At 31.1% G+C, this 23,101-nt stretch overlaps 2 protein-coding genes across 2 annotated transcripts; both read right to left on the bottom strand.

Moving 5' to 3' along the window:
* Positions 1 to 1,827: 1,827 nt before the first annotated feature.
* LOC107021832 (probable protein phosphatase 2C 2) lies at positions 1,828 to 3,644 on the bottom strand. The gene is made up of 3 exons (XM_015222550.2): positions 3,099 to 3,644; positions 2,570 to 2,908; positions 1,828 to 2,486 (listed from the first exon to the last, which is right to left on the bottom strand). Exons 1-3 carry the CDS (start codon positions 3,591 to 3,593, stop codon positions 2,124 to 2,126), a joined length of 1,197 nt encoding a protein of 398 aa, XP_015078036.1. The 5' UTR covers positions 3,594 to 3,644; the 3' UTR covers positions 1,828 to 2,123.
* A 5,650-nt stretch (positions 3,645 to 9,294) lies between these two features.
* Positions 9,295 to 15,824, bottom strand: LOC107021083. Its single transcript, XM_015221675.2, has 8 exons — positions 15,420 to 15,824; positions 13,610 to 13,749; positions 13,380 to 13,479; positions 13,074 to 13,172; positions 12,389 to 12,736; positions 10,501 to 10,593; positions 10,172 to 10,378; positions 9,295 to 9,912 (listed from the first exon to the last, which is right to left on the bottom strand). The coding sequence occupies exons 1-8, from the start codon at positions 15,735 to 15,737 to the stop codon at positions 9,649 to 9,651; spliced, it is 1,569 nt and encodes a 522-aa protein (XP_015077161.1). The 5' UTR covers positions 15,738 to 15,824; the 3' UTR covers positions 9,295 to 9,648.
* Positions 15,825 to 23,101: the final 7,277 nt, after the last annotated feature.

Genomic DNA, 23,101 nt, shown 5'->3' with positions numbered 1-23,101 from the left:
CCTATCTTTTTATAATATTTATACTATATACGTAATAAATATATAATGACACATCATGTGACACCAAATTAACTATAAAAGATTTTAAGGATGGTGCAAAGAAAGACAATGGTCTTTTCCAAGAAGGAATGGACTTTCAAAAGTTATTAGACAAAACATGAGATGTTAGTGGTAAAATTAGATGATAAATCATGTAAAACCAATTAATGCTATCTTTATTTAGTGCATCATTTTCTAAATTCTTGAGCACCTTATGTTTGATCTCTTTTATAAAAATATATAATTATAATATAATTTCTGGCACGTTGAATAATCTATTATAATTTTACTTTACGATTATCAAATATCTTACTAATATGTTTGAACTTTATTTATTCTTAACAGGGAATCTTAAATTTAAATAATAAATATAGAAAGAATTTTTCGAGTAGAGAAAATACTTTATTTTCTTACCGACCTATTTTGTACAAATTCAGATTAATCAAGTCAATAAATTTCAGATACTTCAATCCAAAAACATTAGGATCAGCTTTGTAAATCCTCAGCAATCATATTTTTTCATTAATTTTCTCTACAAATAATATTAAAAAATGTCTATATTTTATTTTTTTTATTTAGATGCATGAATGTCTAAAATGTCAAGAAAAGAAAAGAACCAAATAATTCCTGCTTAATGAAAAATACATCTCATCAAATGCTCACAAAATAATTAATATATAGACAAAAGACTTGTAAAGAAAATCCAAACAACATAAGGCAAAAAATAATAATCTAATTTGTCAGTAGTTACATCTCTTTTCTTGTAAAATAATTAGATGAACTGAATTTAGTAGTAGTATAAGAAACAAATAAAGCATAGAATATGCATAATTAAGAATTGATTACTAATTCACTATATTAATTAGTGCACTAATATGTTGAAGATGTATAAGAGTGAGACAAATAAAAGAGAATCGTATTAATAATGCACAAATAATTGGAAGTATAATCCACCAAATAGGAGCCCATAATTGAAGGTTCCAAATAGCCCGATCCCCCCACCAACCAAATCTCTTCTTTTATCTCCTTAAACAACCTTCTATTAGCGCTTGGGGTTCGATTCGAAAAAATTTAGTAGCCCTAAAATGAGATCTTACACGGCATAAGTATAAAGTAGTTGAATTCCAATACGAATATCGAATACTTGATGAGATTTTAAAAAAAAGATGAATTACATAAATCTTATTAGTTTAAGTCTTAATTACTAAGATTCTCGATAGTTTCTAACATTATTTTCTCTAACCATATTTTGAATTTAGGATACACTAGTTTGAATCTACGAGGTACATATATCTGTCAAATTTTAGAATCAAAATACATATTTTATTTATTTGAATTAATTGATTGTAACTGAATTCCTTAATTAAAGAAGTAATAAAGGGTTTCCAAAATTCATGAACAATTAATTTTGGAAGTTTATATTAATCAAATTCTATAATATAAGTTTGAAATCTAAGAGGGTATGAATTGAATTTTTGATTAGCCCATGCAGGCGTTCAAGCCATTCGAATTGAATTTTTGGTTTAAGAAATTATAATTCCAATGCAATCCAATATATGTTTAAATATTGCAATTTAAGTTTGATTTTCAGATTAATCTGTTTGGTATTTCATATTTTGACATTTTTAACCTTTAAGCTGTAAAACTTATAGAATTAAAGGTGATTTATATATATATTTACCCCAATAACACTATTGATATGACGAATAAAAACTAAACAACCAGTCTATTTTTATTTGGCATGTTAATTTTTAAACGGAATATTATTCGAGATCTCATGAACTACTATTAAAAAACCTAAGAAACTACACATCAATTTTCATTCAATCTTTAAGCCTCTCGAAACAGTGAAATTCAAATGAAAAGGAAAACAAGAAAATTTCTTTATAAACCATAAACAAAAACTGGGAAAATCATATAGACATTGCATATTCAATTCCCATTATCGCCCGCGTCTCAGTTTAGATCTCATGAGTAAACTATTCAGTCATAGAAGCAATATTCATATATACATAGGTCTCCAGTATCTAATTCAATCCATTATTGTCCGCGGAAGTTAAATGAGAACGAATTCATCCAGCAACTCAACAGTTTCTATGCATTAACCAAAATTGTTGCAGTTGAATTATCATCACACATATATCATCAACAGAACCTCGTGAAACAGCAAGATCGATAAGCTTTTTAGAGGCCAATAATGGTTGTGGCTTACCGATGCCTGTGCAGCACAAAGGCCTAGCAGCATCAACTACTTCCTGATTGCTGACTTTATCCCATAAACCGTCAGATGCAAGGACTAAGAACTCCAATTCAGGATTAAGTTCAACGACTGTAGTCTCAGGTTCTGCGATCACCCATTGTTTAAGATAACGATCTCCTATACCTCTCGATACAGCAAGTGATCCCTGGATTCTCCAAACACCATTAGAACAATCTACATAGCCACCCTACACAACAATAAAGCATGATATGATTAGTAAAAAGTAAGACATGTTAAACTGATAAGCGAATTCATGGTCAAGTTGCTCACCAAACTCTCAATTCTATCTTTCTCGTCTTTTCTTGAAGGCTTGTGATCTGAGGTGAGTGCTTCAGCAATCCCACCTCTGCTAACAACAGCGCGACAATCACCAGCATTAGATACAACTAGATCACCATTTCTGATCAATGCTGTTACGCAACACGATCCACCCCCAAATTCTTCACTTAGGAATTCGGTATCTGTCTTTAAATAAACATTTTTCAGCACCTCCACAACATCTTCATTATTCCTCCTTACTAATTCATCCATAATGTTCTTATTCAAGTGCTCTGCTGCAAACTCTGCAGCTTTAGGTCCTCCATGTCCATCAAATACACCAAAAATACCCTGAAACAATTAATCCCTTCGTCAATTTCAACCATTCACAAATAGGATGCACTAAGTTCTCGCTATGCACAAGATCACAAGGATTTATTATACGTAGTCTTAACCTGCATTTCTCAAATCGAAACTAAAATTGGCGGAACAATATGCATTTTTTACAGTAAAAAAAACAGAATGAAACAATTGATTATACCTGTTTTGAATCTCCTTGTAAATTGACAAGTGCAGAATAACGATCCTCCATTGCACCTCTCCTTCCACGTTTACAACAAACAGAATATTCATCGCCTTCAACCTCAACAAAATCCGCCGCTGCCGTCGGAGTTTCCGGAAAATTTCCAAAATTCGTCGAAACGACCGGAATATCCAATCTAGCAGGTCTCTTCCTCTTCGAAACCGTCGTAGAAGTAGAAACCGGTGCAGACGTTGAACACTGAGAAGAATTTCTGTTAACGCTAATCGTTGCCGGTGAAGATTTCTCAATCAGAAGAATTTTCAATTGCGAAGACGGAGACAAAGAAGAAAAAGTAAATGAAGGACATTTCGTTAAAGTTCGAAATTCAGATGATTTCCTAGGAGGCGAAGAAGATGAAAATGAAGCCGATTTACATAAGAGAGAATTAGTCACCGGAATCCTAGTCGCCGGCGAGAATACCGGTGAATTTGGAATAGCGACGGTACAAGACATTGCTTTAATTTTTTTAAAAAGTAGTTTGGTATTGCGTGTTGTTTGTATGAAGAAATTGAGAAGGAGAAAAAAGAGGAGTATTTATATATGCGAAAAAAAAGGAAAAATTTGTGAGTGTGTGTTAACAGTCAAAGTAATTCGGTTGTGGGACCCTCTTTTCAGTATTAATTCCGTGTTTGATGAGACACTTCATTTTATTTTATTTGATTTTTGACTATTAATCTCAACCATTTTTTTGTGTATAAATAAATATATTTTATTTTAATTTGTTAACTTAAATTTATAATTATATATAATATATAAAAGGGATGATTTCAGAAATCTTATCCTAGGTTTTATTTTATAATATTCATATTTTCGGTGATATAAGATATAGTGTCTATTTTTTTATTTATGATTTTTTGATAATTATTTCTTAAATTCATTTAATATAAATATAAATTAATTATAATTTGATTGTAATTTCTTTTATATTAATGCATATTATACAAAATGACTTATTTAATAAAATTTTTACAAATAATTTTTAAAAATGAAATATTGACACACTATAAAAAAATTGTGTTGGTTTATTTTTAAAGTATTTCTATATGTGATCTTAAACCTTTGATGTTACCTTCCTAAGAAGAATAAAATGAATATTTAAAACGTTGAATATAATACTAAATATAAAACGATAGTTCTTTTTAAAGAAACCAAAAGAAACTAAGAGAAAATTCCCTATCGAAATAAGACCATATTAATCTATAGTAACGATATTATTCAATTATCATAATTAGCTTAACAGAATATATATATATATATATACAAAATTAAAATACTACCTTAGTTATCGCCATGATTAGCACATATAATTTTAGTTAAAAAAAGATTTTATGTGATGATTCACCTGAATTTATACTCAATTTCTTTTTTAATTGTATTTCACTTTCAAACGTCTTAACTCTCAAGTCAGTCACTTATTATTACTCAATTATAAAATTACTTGATCAATTCAAATAATTTTTTTAATAATTTAATAAGTTTTATATTACAATTACACTACAAATTAGTACTATATCCTTCTATTTATGTGATACTGTTTAACTTGATTTAGTATTTAAAAAAAGAGTTTTCAAACTTATAATCTAAATACTCGTGTGTTTATAAATTATTTATTAAGAATAAAAAAATTAAAATTAAGTTATTTTTAAATTATAATAAGATAACGTATAAAATATGTTGTATAACAAAGAAAAAGAAAAAGAAAAAGAGCGACTTGTGGCGGAATTCAAAATTATAAGTCAAACACGCTAATAAAAAGATCGGCCGTGTCTTGACTTTAGTGTATTTGGCACATTTCTTAAGATGCAATTCACTAAAAGTAGTCAATTTCATAAGATATAATTTGGGATTCTTCGAAATACGGAATGAGATAAATAAAAATAGCTTACGAAATTAATTATCGTGTCTTTTATAAAGATAATTAATTTTATTATTTTAGAATATTTTTCATCCTCACTCAATTTCTAAGATATAATTAGACCTGATTTGATACGTGAAATGAAATAGATAAAAGAACATCATCGATATGAAATATCTAATTCTTTCATTCTAGTACATCCCAATGTTCCATGAAATTGCGATGCGTTGTATATACCACCAAGGCACCAACTTAATGCTATGAAATAATCATGTTTTTTTAAAAAAAAAAATTATATGTATCACATGATATGTTACTATTTAATCCTTTTTTTTCTTCCTTACCCAATATATTGTACATTGTATATAATTCGTAAAAGATTTGATTGCCTCCATTATTGAATATTTTGAGTTTACATTGTCAAAGTTGAATTTAAAAATTGTGACTCCTATTGATTATTAGTTGACAAACTCAATATGTCATTGTGTTTGTAGCTCAAACTTTGGTTAGAGGTATTAATGTATTTGTATTATTTTTCAAGTATATTTGTATTCTAGATCAACTATATTTGTATTATGTATCAATTTTATTTTGAGAATTTGTACTATCTCAATTGTATTCGTTGATACAAATTGTATTCATTAGTACAATTATATACAATATATGATACAATGTAATTATAATTATGTTCAATATAATGAATACAATATGCATTTATTCTCTATATCAAATCCATTCTATATCAATTGTCTTTCAACTATATCAATTGTGTTTCAATGAGTATAGACAACTACTTTTGTTTGTATCAATTGTATTTGAATTATGTATAAATTGCACTCGTGATACAATTTGATACAACAAATACAACATGTTATCATCCTCTCTCCCGACCTCACTCCCTGTCTCCTCCCTCTCTCTCGATCTCGCTCGTCATTAAAGTTCATCAAAATACATCAAGAGTGAACTTGCAAACTTGGACAAGTCTGTTCTTCAGTGAGAATTAGGCCCATTAGTTGTAACACAGCCCAAATTATTTGTAAGGGAAGATGGGCACCAACTAAGTTGGGCTTAATTAATGGGCTGCAATATTTGAAATATCAAAACCTTACACGATATGTGTACTCTACAAAAATTACGACTACTTTTTAGCCTGTTCAAACATCTGATTTCCGACTAACCTTCCTTCTCTACTTCACAATTAGTGGTAATATACATTGTATACACTAATAATATATTAGGACAAACACAATATACATTGTATTATGAGATTTCAAGTTCAAATTATAATAAAGATAAAAGTATGACATAATATATAAACGTATCTGTTATTTCGGATTCAACAAACATTTATGTCTAAATTAAAAATAGTTAATGGATTTTGCCTTAGGAAAATATCAAGTGATCTTTTTCTAGTTTTCCTAGTTTGATGATATAATTACATAATATATGTTGTTGATGAAAGATATAAGATATTTTATGAAATTAATCGAGACACATTCAAATTGACTCGGATTATAAGAAAAATCACAAGTTTCATGTGCCTCCCTTGAGTTGTGACCTAAAAACAAAATGTAGGTTAAGTGTTCCAAAATTGAATCAATGCCTTTACAATTGGGATAATGCACAAGTACCATCTAACCTATGCCTAAAATCTTAGAGATACACTTATACTATACTAAGGTCCTATTACCGCCTTAACTTATTTTATAAATAATTTTCTACCCCTTTTCGCCCTACGTGACACTATCTTGTGAGCCCAGCGCGTGTTGACATTTTTTTCCAAGCTAGTGCCACATAAGGCAAATTAGGATAGAAAATTATTCATAAAATAAATTTAGGGGGTAATAGGACCTTAGTATATTATAGGCTTAAGTCATCTACAGCCACTCAAAGTTGTCCGCATAATTCATTTAGACACCTCAACTAATCTTTGTGCCAATTGAACACTTTATTTGTTCAAAAGTCATTCCTATTAGACACAAAATGCTGACATGGCAAAAAACGTGTAATTCACTTTCTTTGAGCGCGTGAATTTATTAAAAATAATATTTTTCCTTTTTTTTCTTAATTTATCCCGTAAGTTAATTTAAAAAAAAATTAATTAACAAAAAAGAAGAAGGATAGTTGTCTTCTTCCCTCTTTCTATCATATCATTCTTTCACCATTTTTATCTCTTTTTTTTTTTGCACAGCACAGTACACCACACTCCCTCCACCTCTCTTTCTCTCACCCTCATTGTTCTTTCCTGCTTTCCTCTCTTTTCTTATATCGATTTTCGTCTCAAATATCTCGAAGAAGTTTCATTTACAATGATAAAAAAAAATATGAATAGATTTTTTTGGGCAAAAGTCTGTTAATTTTTTTTCAATTCTAATAAATAATTTCTAATGTATAAAAGATGAAGACAATGAGTGAAAATTTTAATGCTATCGAAATGAAAGAGAATGCATATTTAGCTTGAATAGACAACAATGGTGTGTCATTGTAGCTCCATTGAAGAGAAGAAAGAGATGGAGCGACACCAACTCTATGGAAAATCAGAAATGGGTTTCTGAAGAAGGAGGAAGAAAGTGGGGAGGGTGGAGGCTTTAATTAAAAATAATTTTTTTTTTANTTGGGGGGTGGGGGGCGGGGAGACTTTAATTAAAAAAAGAATTTTTTTTAATTTTTTAAAATACTTTCTGAATTAATTATATAGAGGTTTTAAAAAAATTAAATTTAATGCCAATTGTTATCATATTATTGGTAAAACTATTTATGAATTCGCGTTTGAAATACACGCATTTTTATTTTTCAATTGATTGTCAGTTTGTGTCAAATAGGTATAAATTTTTTATGGTTTAAGTTTTCAATAGGTAGGTGTTTAAGTGAAATATGAGGACAACTTTAAGTGTGGCCTTATTCTAAACATGGTTGCAAACAAAGTCCGTAAATTTCTATCAAGAGTGTAGCCTAGTGATCAATGATGTGACAGAGAATTCTGAGGTCTCAAGTTCAAAACTCAATGTAAACAAAAACATTAGATGGATAAATTACCTGATATCTGTTATTAGTAAAAGATAGATAAGCGAAAAACTAAACCGAGCACTACAATTATGTATATATATATAAAAAATAGTCCCTAACTTTCTTTTTTAATTTCTTCCTCCTCACTTGATATTAATATTACTAATGGACTATTTTCAAGCTTGAACCATTCTCTCCCAAGTTGAAGAATTACCAGACGCTACTCGCTTGCCCAGGCAGCTTGTCGGATGGTCACCTTTGCCATACTTTGGCTTCATGTAACTACTCCAAAAGTGTATTTCCAACTCTTTAAGTCTTTTTTAACTTACCGCAAAAGCTTCTACCTTTTTGCTCTTTTTGCTCCTTTGGTGGAAAGAACTCATAACTTTAGGGTTGGAAATGAGGAGTGCTTACAGGGGCCGGAGCTAGCTTGTAGGAAAGGTGTTCATCCGAACCTCATTCGGCGGAAAATTATATTATTTATACATAGTTAAAACAATTTTATATGAATATATATTAGTTGTGAAACTCCCTTCGACTACTTCATGTGTCTAATTCTACATATTTTGAACCCCTTATTGAATATTCTGGCTCCGCCTTTGGATGCTTAACCATTCAAGCAATTCCCTCATGTATTTCCAACTCTAGCTCTACCATAACTTTGCACCCTTCTCTTTTTTATAATCGTGGTTTTCAAAACTAGTTTTCATACACCTCGACTTATTCCACGGAATACCTACCACCTACCACCACCAACTAATACCAAGTAACTCTATCCACCAAAGCTATGAAAATGAAAAAACCCACCTAATCTTTATTTTGTCTCCGCTAAAATTTGAACCTAAGATTTAATAAAACACTTAAAATTCACCACTAAGCCACACCCGTGTCATAGCTTTGTACCTAAACCTACGCCCTTTACTTGCTTTCTCCTCTTAAACTTTCATGTGATTCGCAATGGCAAGGATGCCAAGACAAGGCCAACTCCCAGGAAGTCTTGAGGGCCACTACTAGAGGAAGCAAAATCAAACCCAACTTTACCAACTCAACACAATTCGACGCAACTTGTTCCAGCTGAATCCACTCCCAACATAATTTTTGCAATGAACCCCAGCTCCTTTCTGGACATCCGTTGCTCACGCAGCTTGATTATTGCAAGAAAAGTAACAGACACCAGCATAGTCGTAATAATGGTGTAACGACTTGGCTGTGATACAGGAGCACAACTGACTCCACATAGTAAATCAAACAAAATGGATCAATTATGATATAGTACTTGCGTACATCAACTTGTACCAGAAAAAAATGCTAACGTATATCAACTCGTACCAGAAAAAAACAAGTTCTATCAACTTTAACGCTTAGAACTGACTACACCATATATCTGACAGTCCAAGCAAAAACTAAATAAGCCACGTTAATTTACAAGATTTGGTTAGATTTTTATCTCACCAGAACTACTGGCTTTCACCTAGGTACAAAATGAGAACATTATGCCATGAATCAATTATGTAAATAAAAAGGGGGTTAATCAAGCTTTAATTAGAGTTCTAGTTTAATCAAAATGAGCATGGAATAGCCGCCTGATAACCAATATGAAATGGTATAATGAATAGGGAAAACATGGCCCGAGCGTCAAAAAGTTGCTCAAAGTCCTGATATTAATTCAAGGTTGTATTTCTCTGCAGTTAAAGTTTCAGTCTCACGGATTTCTGGCATTTTTGTCTCCTTCGTGGCATCGTGAGTGTGTAGATATGTATAGGAGGCACCCTTATTTGATGGGGGAGTAGGATTGCTAATTCTGCTAGCAAGGAAGCGGCGGATCAGGCCTCTGAGGAAGGGAGCCATGGTGTCTGGTTCATGCTCCAGGTAGTACATAATACCACCCATACAGGCACAAAACAAGGGCACCTGTATAACAATCAGAATGACATTTGCTTGGATAAGTTTCACTTCACGATTTCTGAATTAATCACCCCTGCACTTACTTCAAGAGACACAATATTTCCGGAGCAAACTTCCCTTAAATAGTTAAATTGTTTCTATGTTTATCCACAATATGCTTTAATCATACAAGTAGACAATTAAGTAGTCATAAATTGTACAATGGAATTTATGAGTGATTGACAGAGCAGACACACCAAATTGCATGAAAGGTGAGACAAGATACCTCAGCATTCTTGATATCCGGAAGCAAATGGCGATTCACCAATATATACCACAAAGAATCTGCAGCTCGAGGAAGAACATACAAGGCAAGTTCCCCACGTCTAGCTTTCTTCTCAAGCAACACAGAGAGGCCTGAGAGAGCCCCAGCTAACCAATATACAAGCTTATGGTCTTTTGATGCCACCTTCCGGTGGCAACATATGACAGCCTTTTATTGAGATAGAGAAGTTAATCATCAGTAAAGCTAAGCAAGTCAACTAGCACTCCAGCAGCATAAAAAAAAGACCCTAGAGACTCCCAGATGTATGAGTCATCGGGAACATAAACTACCTGAAAGATTCCAACAAAAGCGGACAAGAAGGTTGTTGAGCGAACAGCCCCTGTAAGAGCATACCAACAGGTGCGTGTAGGAGCGTCCATAAACTGGGATAAGATTTACATAAGACCAGTAAGAATTAAATTTTTGAAACTGTGATCAGCAAGAGTTTTGAAATGAAATACTTCAGTAGGAACTCTTTTTTTGTTTTTTTTTAAGGAAAGTAACAGTATAACATATCCTCAGCACAAAGTCTCTGCTGGGAGTCATATAACAGTTCAAAACACAAAACAAAAGTGAGTCCTTTCTCATAAGGGTTCTATAATGTCTAACAGTGAGTCTGCTTCTAAAAGTTCTTTACACCAAAAGTGGAATAAAACAGATGGATCATTTTAATTTTTTGAATAGAGCTACTTCTTTCTCCAAAAGATCTTGCATTCCGTTCCTTTTATATAGACCACCAAATACATTCAGGATTTGTCGCCCACCATTTCTTCTGTTTCACTTTTCCTCCTATGTTCCACGAAGCAATCATTTCTCCAGGAAGCTTTGGCATGATCCATTTGATCTCTTACATGTTGAAAATAGTTGCCACAACTGATAAATCACAACACAACGCAAAAATAAATGGTTGCTCTCTGATTCCTTCCCATAAAATAACATTTAGAACATAGTTGAATCCCCTTTCCCTTCAGATTTCTAGGGCTGACATGCTTCTTATAACTACCAAAGTCCAAACCAAGTAAATCAAGTCAAAACATCATATTTTAACTTTCCAACTATGCTTCAAAGGCCAGATGTTTCCAGATCAGAGAGTGTATGTAGGCAGATTTCTCTGCTATGTTGCATCAAAATTTATCTATCTTCATTTGTTGTAGTTCCTTGAAATTGTTCCAGCACCTTGAATAGGTTCAGCCATTCTATTAAACCCCCCAGTCATTCAGAATCTTCTGCAATTTAGATTCCATCCCTGTTAATCCCATACCTCATGAATCCTTGCATCATAATACCAGACTGAAAAAGTCTGGAAATAGCTCCTTCAGAAACTTGCTCCCTCAAGTGAAATTTTGCAAACATTCAAACATTCATTCCTGATACCACACCCCCTGCTCTTGAGTAACTTCCTGGAAAAGATTTGTCTTCCACCATGAAATAAATTTTGTTTTGCATTGAACCCTTAAACTAAGTTTTCAATCAAACACTAATGAAATGATTGAGAAAAAAACAGTCTCTCTCTGGAAGAGGGTGGGAAGACAAAATAAGACCTTAGGGTTTGTTTGGTATGGATGGGGAATGAGATAAACAAAGTTATCTCATGGGATAAAGTATTCCAATCCTATATGGGATAACTTTTCCCATCATTATAGTATTAAATGATGGGATAACTAATACCCCTAAGCAAATACAAGATAAAATAATCCTGCATTTATCCAGGGATTATTATTTTTTATCCCTCATACAGGATTCCTTAAGAGTATTACCTTGAGAAATGTGTCGGGAGCATTTTTTGGAACTTCGTTACTTTAGTAGCAATTCTACCACTCCAGCTTACAATTACATAACCTAAAAGTGTAGACCATCATAATTTCCTTCACTTGGTCCTCGTAATACTGCTTCCTACCAGGCCCAAGCAACTCAAACAACAAACAACAGAAGACAAATATAACCGAATCGACAACATACTTTGCACCCCTAGTATCTTAATCATTGTATTTACAACTTATAACTCTAGAAAGTCCAACATATATATACCAAGGAAAAGCAAATCATGTCGGTCTATGATCTCATCTTGTTTAACAGAAGTACCAGCAGCGCAGTTATATGATTTTTTCCATAAACAGCTTAATGAGAAATCAAAGCAGAAAGACAGGTGAAACAGAAACCAATATTAATAAATTGTACCTTCTGCAAGCGTAGAACGACAAAGGGCACAAAAGTCAAAGAGAAGTAAAGAGGAAATGTTTTCCGGAAAGTAGCAGCCGCTGCATTAGCATCGTGAACTAAGCAAGATTTGGTCCCAGGGTGAATTACAGAGCATGGGATAATAGAAGGAAACTCTTCCAACTTTATAGTAGTAGAGCCCTTTGCTTTGGACAAATAGGCATGTAATGAAGCAACATCAACTGGAGAGCCTCTACAGCAATCCTTAACAGCTTTGTATACTGGTGCTGCAACAGGCCCAGTCTTCTGAATGAAATCTCTATATGCTTTTGGAAGGCTCTCAGGACGCATTATGAAGGAATACATAACCTGCAAAACATTTTTTTAAGAACAAAGATAGATATATAACTACTTTGTCCAGATATAAAAGAGAACAAGTTATCTAATATCATTAGTACGTTAGTATCGCAGAGAAGTTCAATCCCCTTGCACATTTGAATTACATTATTTAAAAAGAAGAGAAAAGCAAGAAAGAACTGAAGAAGAAGTTCAATCTCCTAGGGTTTAAACTTGGATATTTAAACATTTATGATATCCCAGCCACCTCTTTCCAACCACCAAATTGTGGGTAAGTACAAGGAATTAAAACATGGACGGAAAAGGCTCTTCAACATTCGCCACAAAGGTTAAGCAACACGAGAACTACCTGGGCACATGCGAATGCAAAGAGTAAAGAATCCCCATGACTCCAGTGACTTCCCCAGAGATGAAACCGGTTCTTGGATTTGGCAGAATTATACGCACACTGACAATTGTAAAGTCATCAGAATACAAGCCAGTAGAAAAACAGAAATGAAAAACTTCAAGTAAACTGGTACTGGTGACTTTGTGTTTAGCAGGTAAATCTAGTACTAGCCGCTTTTATCTTTATCCTTCGTTTTTTTTTGGTAGTTCTTTTGTTCTGTTCTGCCTGAGGGTGCGGGGTAGGGGAATAGCCAAAGCATGATTATACCTGAGATAGCCTTGCCAGAAGATACAAGGCAAGAGTCCGCCGCCTGTTGGAATCATCTAATGCTAAAATAGACAGACCTGCCACTGAACCTGCTAAAATTCTGCCCATCATCCCCTTTAGCCAAGTCAAATATATCGGATAGGATATCAACTATCAAAAGCTTCTCAAAGCAAAACCACAGAAAAGTAAGTAAAAACTTTTAAGTTGAGAATTCAGCATTCTGTACTTACGCATTTAGGGGTGTCTCTTTTCTTCTCAGCTTTCTTAGCAAACATCTTAGAGCATGATATGAACCACTAAATCCCCCAAAGAGCAAACCAATTCGACATGCTTCCTCTCTTACAATTAGGTCTTTTTCGGACACAAGTTGCTGCAAAACCACAAGGATTCAAACAATTGCAGAAAAGAATAAAATCTCCCATGTATTCATAGATGAGACCAAGGACAGTCGAACAGACAGAAATCAGCACACATGTACACTAAAAATTATAATATCCTCTTCTAGAAAATCTTCTTTTATTTTCTCTTTTGCTTCTTCCCTTAGGATTTGAGGATTGTGCATAGGGTCAGATCTGAATAACCTCCATTCATCATTTATGCTACAGTTGAGATTGCTAAATTATTTCACAGAACTTCGTGAGGTTCGCAACTCCAAGAAACTTATCAAGAGGAAAATACTAAGGTGAAACAAGTTTAAACCATTAAATAGTCAAAAGATCCAGCCCCTTCAAACTTCCATTCCTTAAAAACTGCATTAATATAAGTATTTCTTAAAAAGACACCCTAAATGATTAGATCGTAATATGTTCATTTCTTAAAATAACTGTGGAGAGCAGAGCACAAAGTTTACTCTATCAGCATTTCACCACTAGAAAAAGGAACAAAAAGTGGGACAGAGGGAAAATTGGATTTACAAAGTGTTTGGGAGAAAACCCCACATGGTTCGCCCTTCCTGAAAGAGCAGACTTTTATCCAAAAAAATAAGATGAGAAGGGAAGTGAGAGATAGGAAAGTAACACATGCGTAAAGTTTCCTGTAGGACTTTTGACATCAGCTGACGTTCAAATGGTGTTAAGATACACTAATGCAGGTGAAATGCATGACGCACAGGAGCGTGCAACACACTCACACAAAGAGGGAGAGTGAGTAGCGTTAGCTCAGTAATCTTTGATTGACTAAATATCCTTATGGCCAAGCATTTTGGTAACCCACATGTCCCAGTAGCAGGTGAAATCATGGAAACACAATACATACACTGCCAGAACATATTTCCCTTGGAGTGTAATCACCATTACTATGATACTCCAAGGTACTAAAGGACCAAGATATCCTATCTCGGAATTGATAACCATTCCATCAACATATCAATCAATCAAATAAGGCGCGATGCTTCAATCTGTAGATATCGAGTGACTCATATCCATTCAATCTATCAAGAATTGCAATCAATATTCTTCATGCGAGGAAATCAAAAAAATCATTTAGAACACAAAGCTAACAAGGCTGTGGGTGCTTCTAAGCCAAAATGCCCCTTCCTTTGCAATCATAGGAATGCTGCTATGAAAAACATGTATAACATCTGTGCAAAATTATTTCATCCTAGTTTCATCAAAACTTGAGCAATTTGAAAAATAAAATACAAATCCTAAACTGGTTTCATCAGAACTGAAGCAATTTCGAAAAAAAGAAAATCTTGATCTTGAAACTATACTTCAACAGGAATGTCTTTCTAATAAGGAAGTTTATTTCTAGATCATGATCTTCTCAAAACTAAAGTAGATGTATCAGGAACTACAAAGGAGCAAGCTTTAGTTCCAACAAAGGCAAGCATTCAACAAAAGTACGAAACTGAAAAACTAAAGGAGTAACAGTCAGTTCAAAAGATTTTAGTCTATTAAAATAGATTGTCCAACCGAGGACAGGAACATTTCTAAATGTAACCTAGCTGAGATCAGTCTAGTGTAAAACTAAAAACATTCATAAATCAAATTAATGATAAGTTACATAATTAAACAAATGCTTAAGTAAGAATTTTGGAACCTTGAGATCGAGTAGAGAGGAATAGGACTGGCGACGAGCTAGCTTAAAAGCACGGAGGAGGATACCGATGCCAACGCGCACACCATAAGAGAGAAGAAAACTTTGGCAAACGTTACCAATTGCGTTAGCAACACATGATTCATCGGCATGGTCACAGGGCGGATAGATACCTCTGGCACGACGTTGCCGGCGTTGAAGCTCTTCAATTGCCTCTCTTAAGCGCTCCTCCGCCTCATGAAGACGGCGCTCGGCGGAGTCACCGCTTTCAGAAGCGTCGTTGGGTAAAACCGGCGGCGAAGAAGAGGACAGAGGACGCATTTTGCAGAGAAGGCGATCAATGAGGGGTCTCGCATCTGATCTGGGAGAAAAAGGAGAGATGATTTCGGGTAACTTTGAAAGATATGCAGCGATTAGCCATTTTTGTATATGATGATGTAATAATTCCAAAATATTGTTTTAAATCCTAGAAAATATAATTTAGCAAACATAAAAATTATATTTGTATGCGTTAATTCGCTATACATTCACAAACAAAATAATTGTATAATTTTTTCTCGTTTTATACAAACACAAACACAATTTTAAACATGTATGTTTGTACAAAAGCGAGAGAGACTAGCGAGATCGCCACCAAAACGAGAGTGACGAGCGAGATTCCACCAGAGAGAAGCAAAAATAACAATAATTTTATATCGAATATATTTAAGTCAAAATATATTTATAATATATTTAATTTAAATTAATAATATGTTATTATACATAATTTTTCGATTACATATTTGTTTATTTTCATGGATAAAAAATATATAGACATAATAAGGATCAAAATTGTCATTTTAAATTATGCTATTAGTTGTTGTATTCTATTTATTTACAAATAATTTTTTAGTTTAATATTTTTTGAGAAAATTAGTAACTCATAATTTTGTTTTGTTTGTTTTAGAGATTTGATATCGTGTTAAAACTAAAAATGTACACATTTAATTTTAAATATAAAATAATCAGCTATAACTGTTATAAATCCATTGAATAGTGGATGACCATTTGGTTTATTCATGAACTACTAAATTCATGGGGATAAATCCCTTAGTACAATAATTATCCAAATGCACATGTGACATGTTTCTAACTTGTTAGAATAATGAACACATCATGACATAAGAGTGTCAATTGCATGTTGAGAGTTAGAATTTAGTATCTAGAGTTATAGCTATAAATTTTATACTAGCTTAATTTTATTTTATTAGGTATATAATTTAATATTTTAATATATTTACATAGTTTAAATCGAAAGAGATCGTTCAATTGAAAAAATTAATTAGGATCCAAAGACATGAATTCAATATAATTGTGGTCGTTATATTTTCGTGTCCTTGTCAAATTTAATAAGCAATGTAGTAATTAAGAAAATGTTAAATTAAATTTAAATATGCAAATTACTAACTATATGTATTCTTTAAGAAATTTGATCCCCTCGTTATTGCTTAAAATTTTAAATTAATTCCTCCAAAAATAAAATAAAATAAGTTATTCACACTTCAAATCATATAAAGTCAGTCGAATCAAATTTCAATAAATGAAATTTGAGGTAGGTCCTCTGCAACGATAGGAGTTCAACCATTTTATTTGGAAGCAACAATTAAACTTCAACCATGTATAATTTCAAATAGTGCATGTAATAGAAGTTGTATATGTGCAAAATTTATTTTTTAATAGGCAATTAATTGTAAATGATGGTATCAAAATAGGTTGGCCTACATATTAAATCTATTAATATGAACGGATTATGATAGAAGGGTAACGGGTGACAATGTATTGACTTGCTATCTGTTTATATTAATATTCGTAATGTTGTGCTTTATATAATTTCTTGTCCTTTGATTTATGTTAGTATATGTTGATTCTTTGTTCCTCGACTATTGTATATATATTTTATGGTAGTTTTGTTACAATCTTTTAATTTTTGTACTTCAGTTGTTTCTTGTTGTGGATTGTTTTGGATTATTTTTTTTGAGTCGAGAATCTATCAAAAATAATCTGTTTGTATCTGAAGTAGGGAAAATATTTGTAGACGCTCTATTTTCTCCGAACCTTACTTTGTAACTATACTGAATATACTATTGTTATTGTAATTAGAGTTGTGTGTTTGTAATTTGTAAAAAAAATGAATTATAAACATAGAATTTGATAATTAAAGCTTAGTTTGAAATAATTACATATTGTTTTACTAATTAATAATTTTTCATATCAGATTTCAAATAAGATACACCTAGAAATACAAGTTTTGCTATACCAACAAATATATTGTAATAGGGAGAAAAAGAGAGGTGAGTGAGATAGGAGGGAGGACAACAAGATAGTCTATGTATTCCATATACGCGAGAATCACACTAAATATATTATTCTCAAACACATAAAAATAAGGAGAGAGGCGAAGGAGAGAGATGAGCGAGAGAGGCGAGCAAAAGAGTCAAATACATGCAAATTTACTTTGATAAAATATATCTAGAACAAATTATACCTAATTTGGATCTCATGTATCCAAGATACATATATCTGGATGTGTCAACGCCAGATACATTGGCACGTCCATATACATATATTGAAAGTACAAATACTGATAAATTCATAATTTTAAAAACTCGTATTAAAAAAATAATTACTCCTAAACTAGTGATATTTTCACTCCCACCTTTATTTGTTTCAATTTTATTTCCTTTTACTTCTACACTTGTTGACTCAATTTTTATCTTTGGACCAATAATGTAGGCCATTATTACACTCTATTATTGTACGACTACATCTTACTGTCATAGTACCAAACTTCCTATGAAACTACCATTAATATTATATTATATTATACCATATTATATTATATTTGTTACCCAAAAAAATATTATATTATATTTGGTTTATGGAATAATGTCACCACACAAAGTTTGAAGATTGAGTACTTGTGGATAAATGTCATGATCCAAGTCCGTGAGATGTACGATCCGCTTTAATTTAATTTCATTTCATGTATAATTAGTTTTTTTTTTTTATATATCATTATTGAATCTAAAAGCACATGTATTATGTGATTTTATAGCATTGACTTATGAAGTTTTTTATTTCTGTTTTTCATTTTAACGTAAGATTCGTCTAAGACATAATATGTATCTTTTTTCGAAAGCTTATCGAGTTAGAAATATGTCAATCCCTTCCTTTGACTTGCTCATATAATTGGTTCGACCTCCATCATGGACATTACATATATCCCTCTCAAAGACTCAAGTTTTCATTGAAGTTTGTCCCATCATCAACATGAACAACATTAGACTCTGGTATCATATTTGCCATAACTAAAACTTTAACGAAAACAAATCAACTAATAGATTTTGCCTTTGGGTTATTGCATCGTCAAACCCGAATAGTCTACTGTGTATTATATAAACTCGTGATATGTCTTATAATTTATAAAATTATTTTCCTCTCTCATTTCGATGTGAAATTTGCCTAAATTTTAATAAGCGCAATTAAAAGCATGATAGTCCAGCTTCTTTAACCTACCCTTCAACTCTTCTGTCATTAGCTTTACAATAAACACATTTCATTATAAAATATTTATTAGATTTAAAAAAAAAATATTTTTATGTTAATAGAGCATTACTCGGTCAAAAATATACAAGAGATATGAAATATACAATATGAAGATAGTAAAGACGGAGATACTCAGATGAATGAGTAAACATACTAGACGAGATAAGATTCCTTTAATTAGTCAAAATTTAATCAAATTGAATTTTATTTTCACTTTAAATTTATATTTCACTCTAACATAATAAATCTCTCAAAATGAACAAATAAACAACCAAAACATCCTAATAATGTCAATAATAGCGGATTATGTTATTAAAATCCGTTAATTACTTATTAGAGTCATTAATTAATAATGTATTATCTGTTCACATTATAAACTCTGATAATTAATCATGTAAATATTTTTTAATTATTAGAGTCATTAATTAATAATGTATTATCTGTTCACATTATAAACTCTTTGATAATTAATCATCTAAATATTTTTTGATTAAAAAATCTTTGACTCATGTGCCCTTTAACTTTCACGTTACAATTTTGAATCCTTCCATCATTATAGCATGCTGACAAAAAGATTTTTCAACACAGAATAATACGTATAATTAAAAATTTCAAATTTAAATTTAAAAATAAATTTATTTTAATAAGAATTACATTCTCGTTAAGTATTGAGATTTGATCAAATTCAGATTCACATAATAATAAATTATTCTTATATAACGATAACTCTATACACACTCAATACATGAATTCAAAATCTGTGATAAAAATTTAAAATATTTATCACTTTATCGTAATTCTGCTTGTTAAATTTGAAGTACTTGTGATGATAGTGAATTCTTCATTTCTTCTTATCAATTATTATTATTATTATTACTATTAATTACTTGTTCACCTAGAACATCTTTTTTTTTTTTTTGGATTTCACAAAGTCCTCTCAACACCAATGCATATATTGTCAAGTTAGACTGGATAAAGTCGTGTGGTTATTGTACATCGACAAGGATATATCATGGCACATTAGTTGTTATTTTCTTTTCTTTATCGAGGGATATAGTGAAATAGATCGATTATTTATATTAAATTAAATATTTCAATTTTCAGATACTAATACAGAATAGAAATGAAGATTACGGAAATTACGATCTAATTAACTTAACTCACGTCATTTAACTAACTTCTCTGCTAAGTTTGAGCTTTGCCATTGACTCACTCCATCCACCTACCTACTTCATAATTCGTAATTTTTTTACTCGAATTAAGGGTTTATCCATTGTTTGAGGTGTCGGTATTGAATTAAGGATTTATCTATTGCTTGAGGTATCGGTATCAATTTATTCCGAATTGCTCCACATATAGTCCCCGAACCACATCTTTTAAACGAACCAAAACAAAGGGCATTTTCGGCAAATATTCAATTTTTTTTGTTCTACTTTACTTAAAAGGAAAAGGGTCTGAAAAGTATTTTTAATTTTGGCCGAAATTGTTGTTACGATACATAACTTGATGGAAGACCTTTTACCCCATGAACTATTTAATAGTGTATTTTAATATATGTGCCCACGTAGTGTTTTCTTGACAGAGACGGAGTTAGGTGATGGTTCGTGTATTCAGTGAACCCAATAAATATTTCGTAGATTCTATATTTATATTAAAAATAAATAAATATCTATGTATATTAATCTGTGAATCTCTAACAAAACTGAATGATAACTTAGTAGTAAAAACGGGTAGTTGAACTATCAACAAATCCAAATCATTTAAAAGGAAATTGCCTCTGCTTCTCAATGATTCCAAGAGAGACAGAAAGAAAAAAAACACATAGAAGTTAAAGAATATAAATTTCGAGATGAATTACTATTTTGGGCATGTTACTTAATTATGTTATATATTATATACTATTGCTTAAAATAAGTTAAACAAGTTTTATTTTCTTAATTATTTCGTAGTTTTACATAATTAGAATGAACATGCACCAAATAAAAAGAGAAATTAGGCAAATTTCCATTTTAATACTTGTGACAATTGACAAATCCAATAATATAAAAGCACTGCTTTTATATTTACGTATTCACTTTTAATCGAAGTTTTTCCATTTTGAGCATTTTTGTATGTTAGGATAACAGAATATTTTTTGTTATGTTTGGCCAGAATTGATATGAAGTCTCAAGAAAAATATTTTTATTTTCCTAAAAAACATTTTCTCCTAAAGTATGAAGGCTTTTTTGTTTTTAAATCGGTGTTTAGAGTTTATATTAGAGCTTTGAATAAATTTGAATCGCGTACGGTAGGGTAGGGCTCATTCAGGGTAACACTCCTAACAGGATTTTCACCATATCTTGAGTTCGAACTCGGGATCTTTGATTAAGGATGAAACACTTTTACCAGTGCATCACAACCCATATTGATTAGATAAGTTATTAAGTTCTTAGGTCGCACAAGTTTAAGCACGCTTAAGAGTTTTTAATTAAGAAATCAACAATTAGCTAACTAAATGTCTTACAACTTTAATTAAGTATTCATGTCTTTAATCACATGACATAATAATAATTGATAGAAGAATCTCTAGTACTCTCTCTCTCTTCAATAATAATTGTTCAGTATTGACTTGAAATACTTCTTAAAAAATACTTCATTCGTTCGATAGTATTTGTTATGATTTCTATTTTTAGAGTCAAATTATAAAAACTCTGACTAATATTTTAAGATGTATTTTTTCGTCATATTAATACGCAAAAAATTGCAATTTATAGTACCTTTCATATAGTTTTAGAATATCTATTTTTTTTTAAAAAAAATATTGAATTAATGTGATCTAATTTAACTTTGAAAATTAATCAAATTGACTTTCGAAAAGCGCAACATGACAAACAATTTCGAACGGAGGGAGTAATAAATAATGGAGGTAATATTATAATATTATTTTTTAACTTTATTAAATTTAATACTTTAAGAAATATATTAGCTGATAAATAGTATATTTAATAGTAAGAGTAAAATAGACATAAAAAATAAATTATCTCTTGATTTTTTAAACTTAGCAAATATTGTTGGATAACTATTTTTAGTATAGTGGATAATTATTATTAGAGCGGAGGGTGTCCTTTAATGTAGGAAAGGATTGTTAATTACTTCAAAGTTTGTGCAACAACCAACTATTTTCCGTCAACTTTACTTATCTATATTTGACTTGACACATTTTTATTTTTTTAGAGGATAAAGTAAAAATAATAATTTTACCGCATCACTCTAAATTATTACTATAAGTCAACTAAATGCTGGGAAATCAAATATATAGTAAATAACAATAATAAGATACAATAAATATAAAATGATAAATTATCTCTTAATTTTTTAAATTTAATAAATAAAAGTGAATTTATTTTTAATATAGCGAACACATAAAAGTAAACGGAGGGAGTAACATTTTTCAACAATTAATTAATCACCCACATGGCTATTAATTAAATACTAATGACTTATTATTGATGGAATCTCTCTAATTAAACAATAGCATAGCACATCTAATCAGAATCATACTGCATTTCCTTTCTGTTTTCTTCCTATAATTGCCCTACTTTTTATTTTTTTAAAAGAATTGAATATATGCACGCAAACAAAAGGTATTTTATAAATAATTAATTTTACACACTTATTGCATTTTGAAAAGTTATACCTAAGTTTTTTTATTTATTTTAGTTTCACATTTGGTATCTGATATTTGTATTATAATGCAATTAATCTAAATTCATATCGAAAAATTTTATATTGAGAAATAAAATATTATTACTTCCTATCAAAAGCAATTTGATATTCACAATTCGAACTAAAAATAATAATAGAAATACCTACCACTCTAAACGCGTCCTTTAATAATAGTTATATTAAGGTATTGCTCTATATTTTATCATTTATGTTATGTTTGATATACATAAATATTGATTACATTGTTGTAAGCCTCCCAGAAGAGATGTAGGTAGGATTCGACCACTATATATTAGGTCAGATTCGAAATTCCAACAATTGCCCATTAATTGATTTGCCATGTTTGAAATTTAGTATTTCTAAAAAGTTATTTTATAATGTAATAAAGTTTGATT

Source organism: Solanum pennellii, chromosome 6 (genome assembly GCF_001406875.1).
Source record: "Solanum pennellii chromosome 6, SPENNV200".
Taxonomy (NCBI): Eukaryota; Viridiplantae; Streptophyta; class Magnoliopsida; order Solanales; family Solanaceae; genus Solanum; species Solanum pennellii.
Note: the sequence above shows the minus strand (reverse complement) of the source record. Positions and strands in the feature narration are given on the sequence as shown.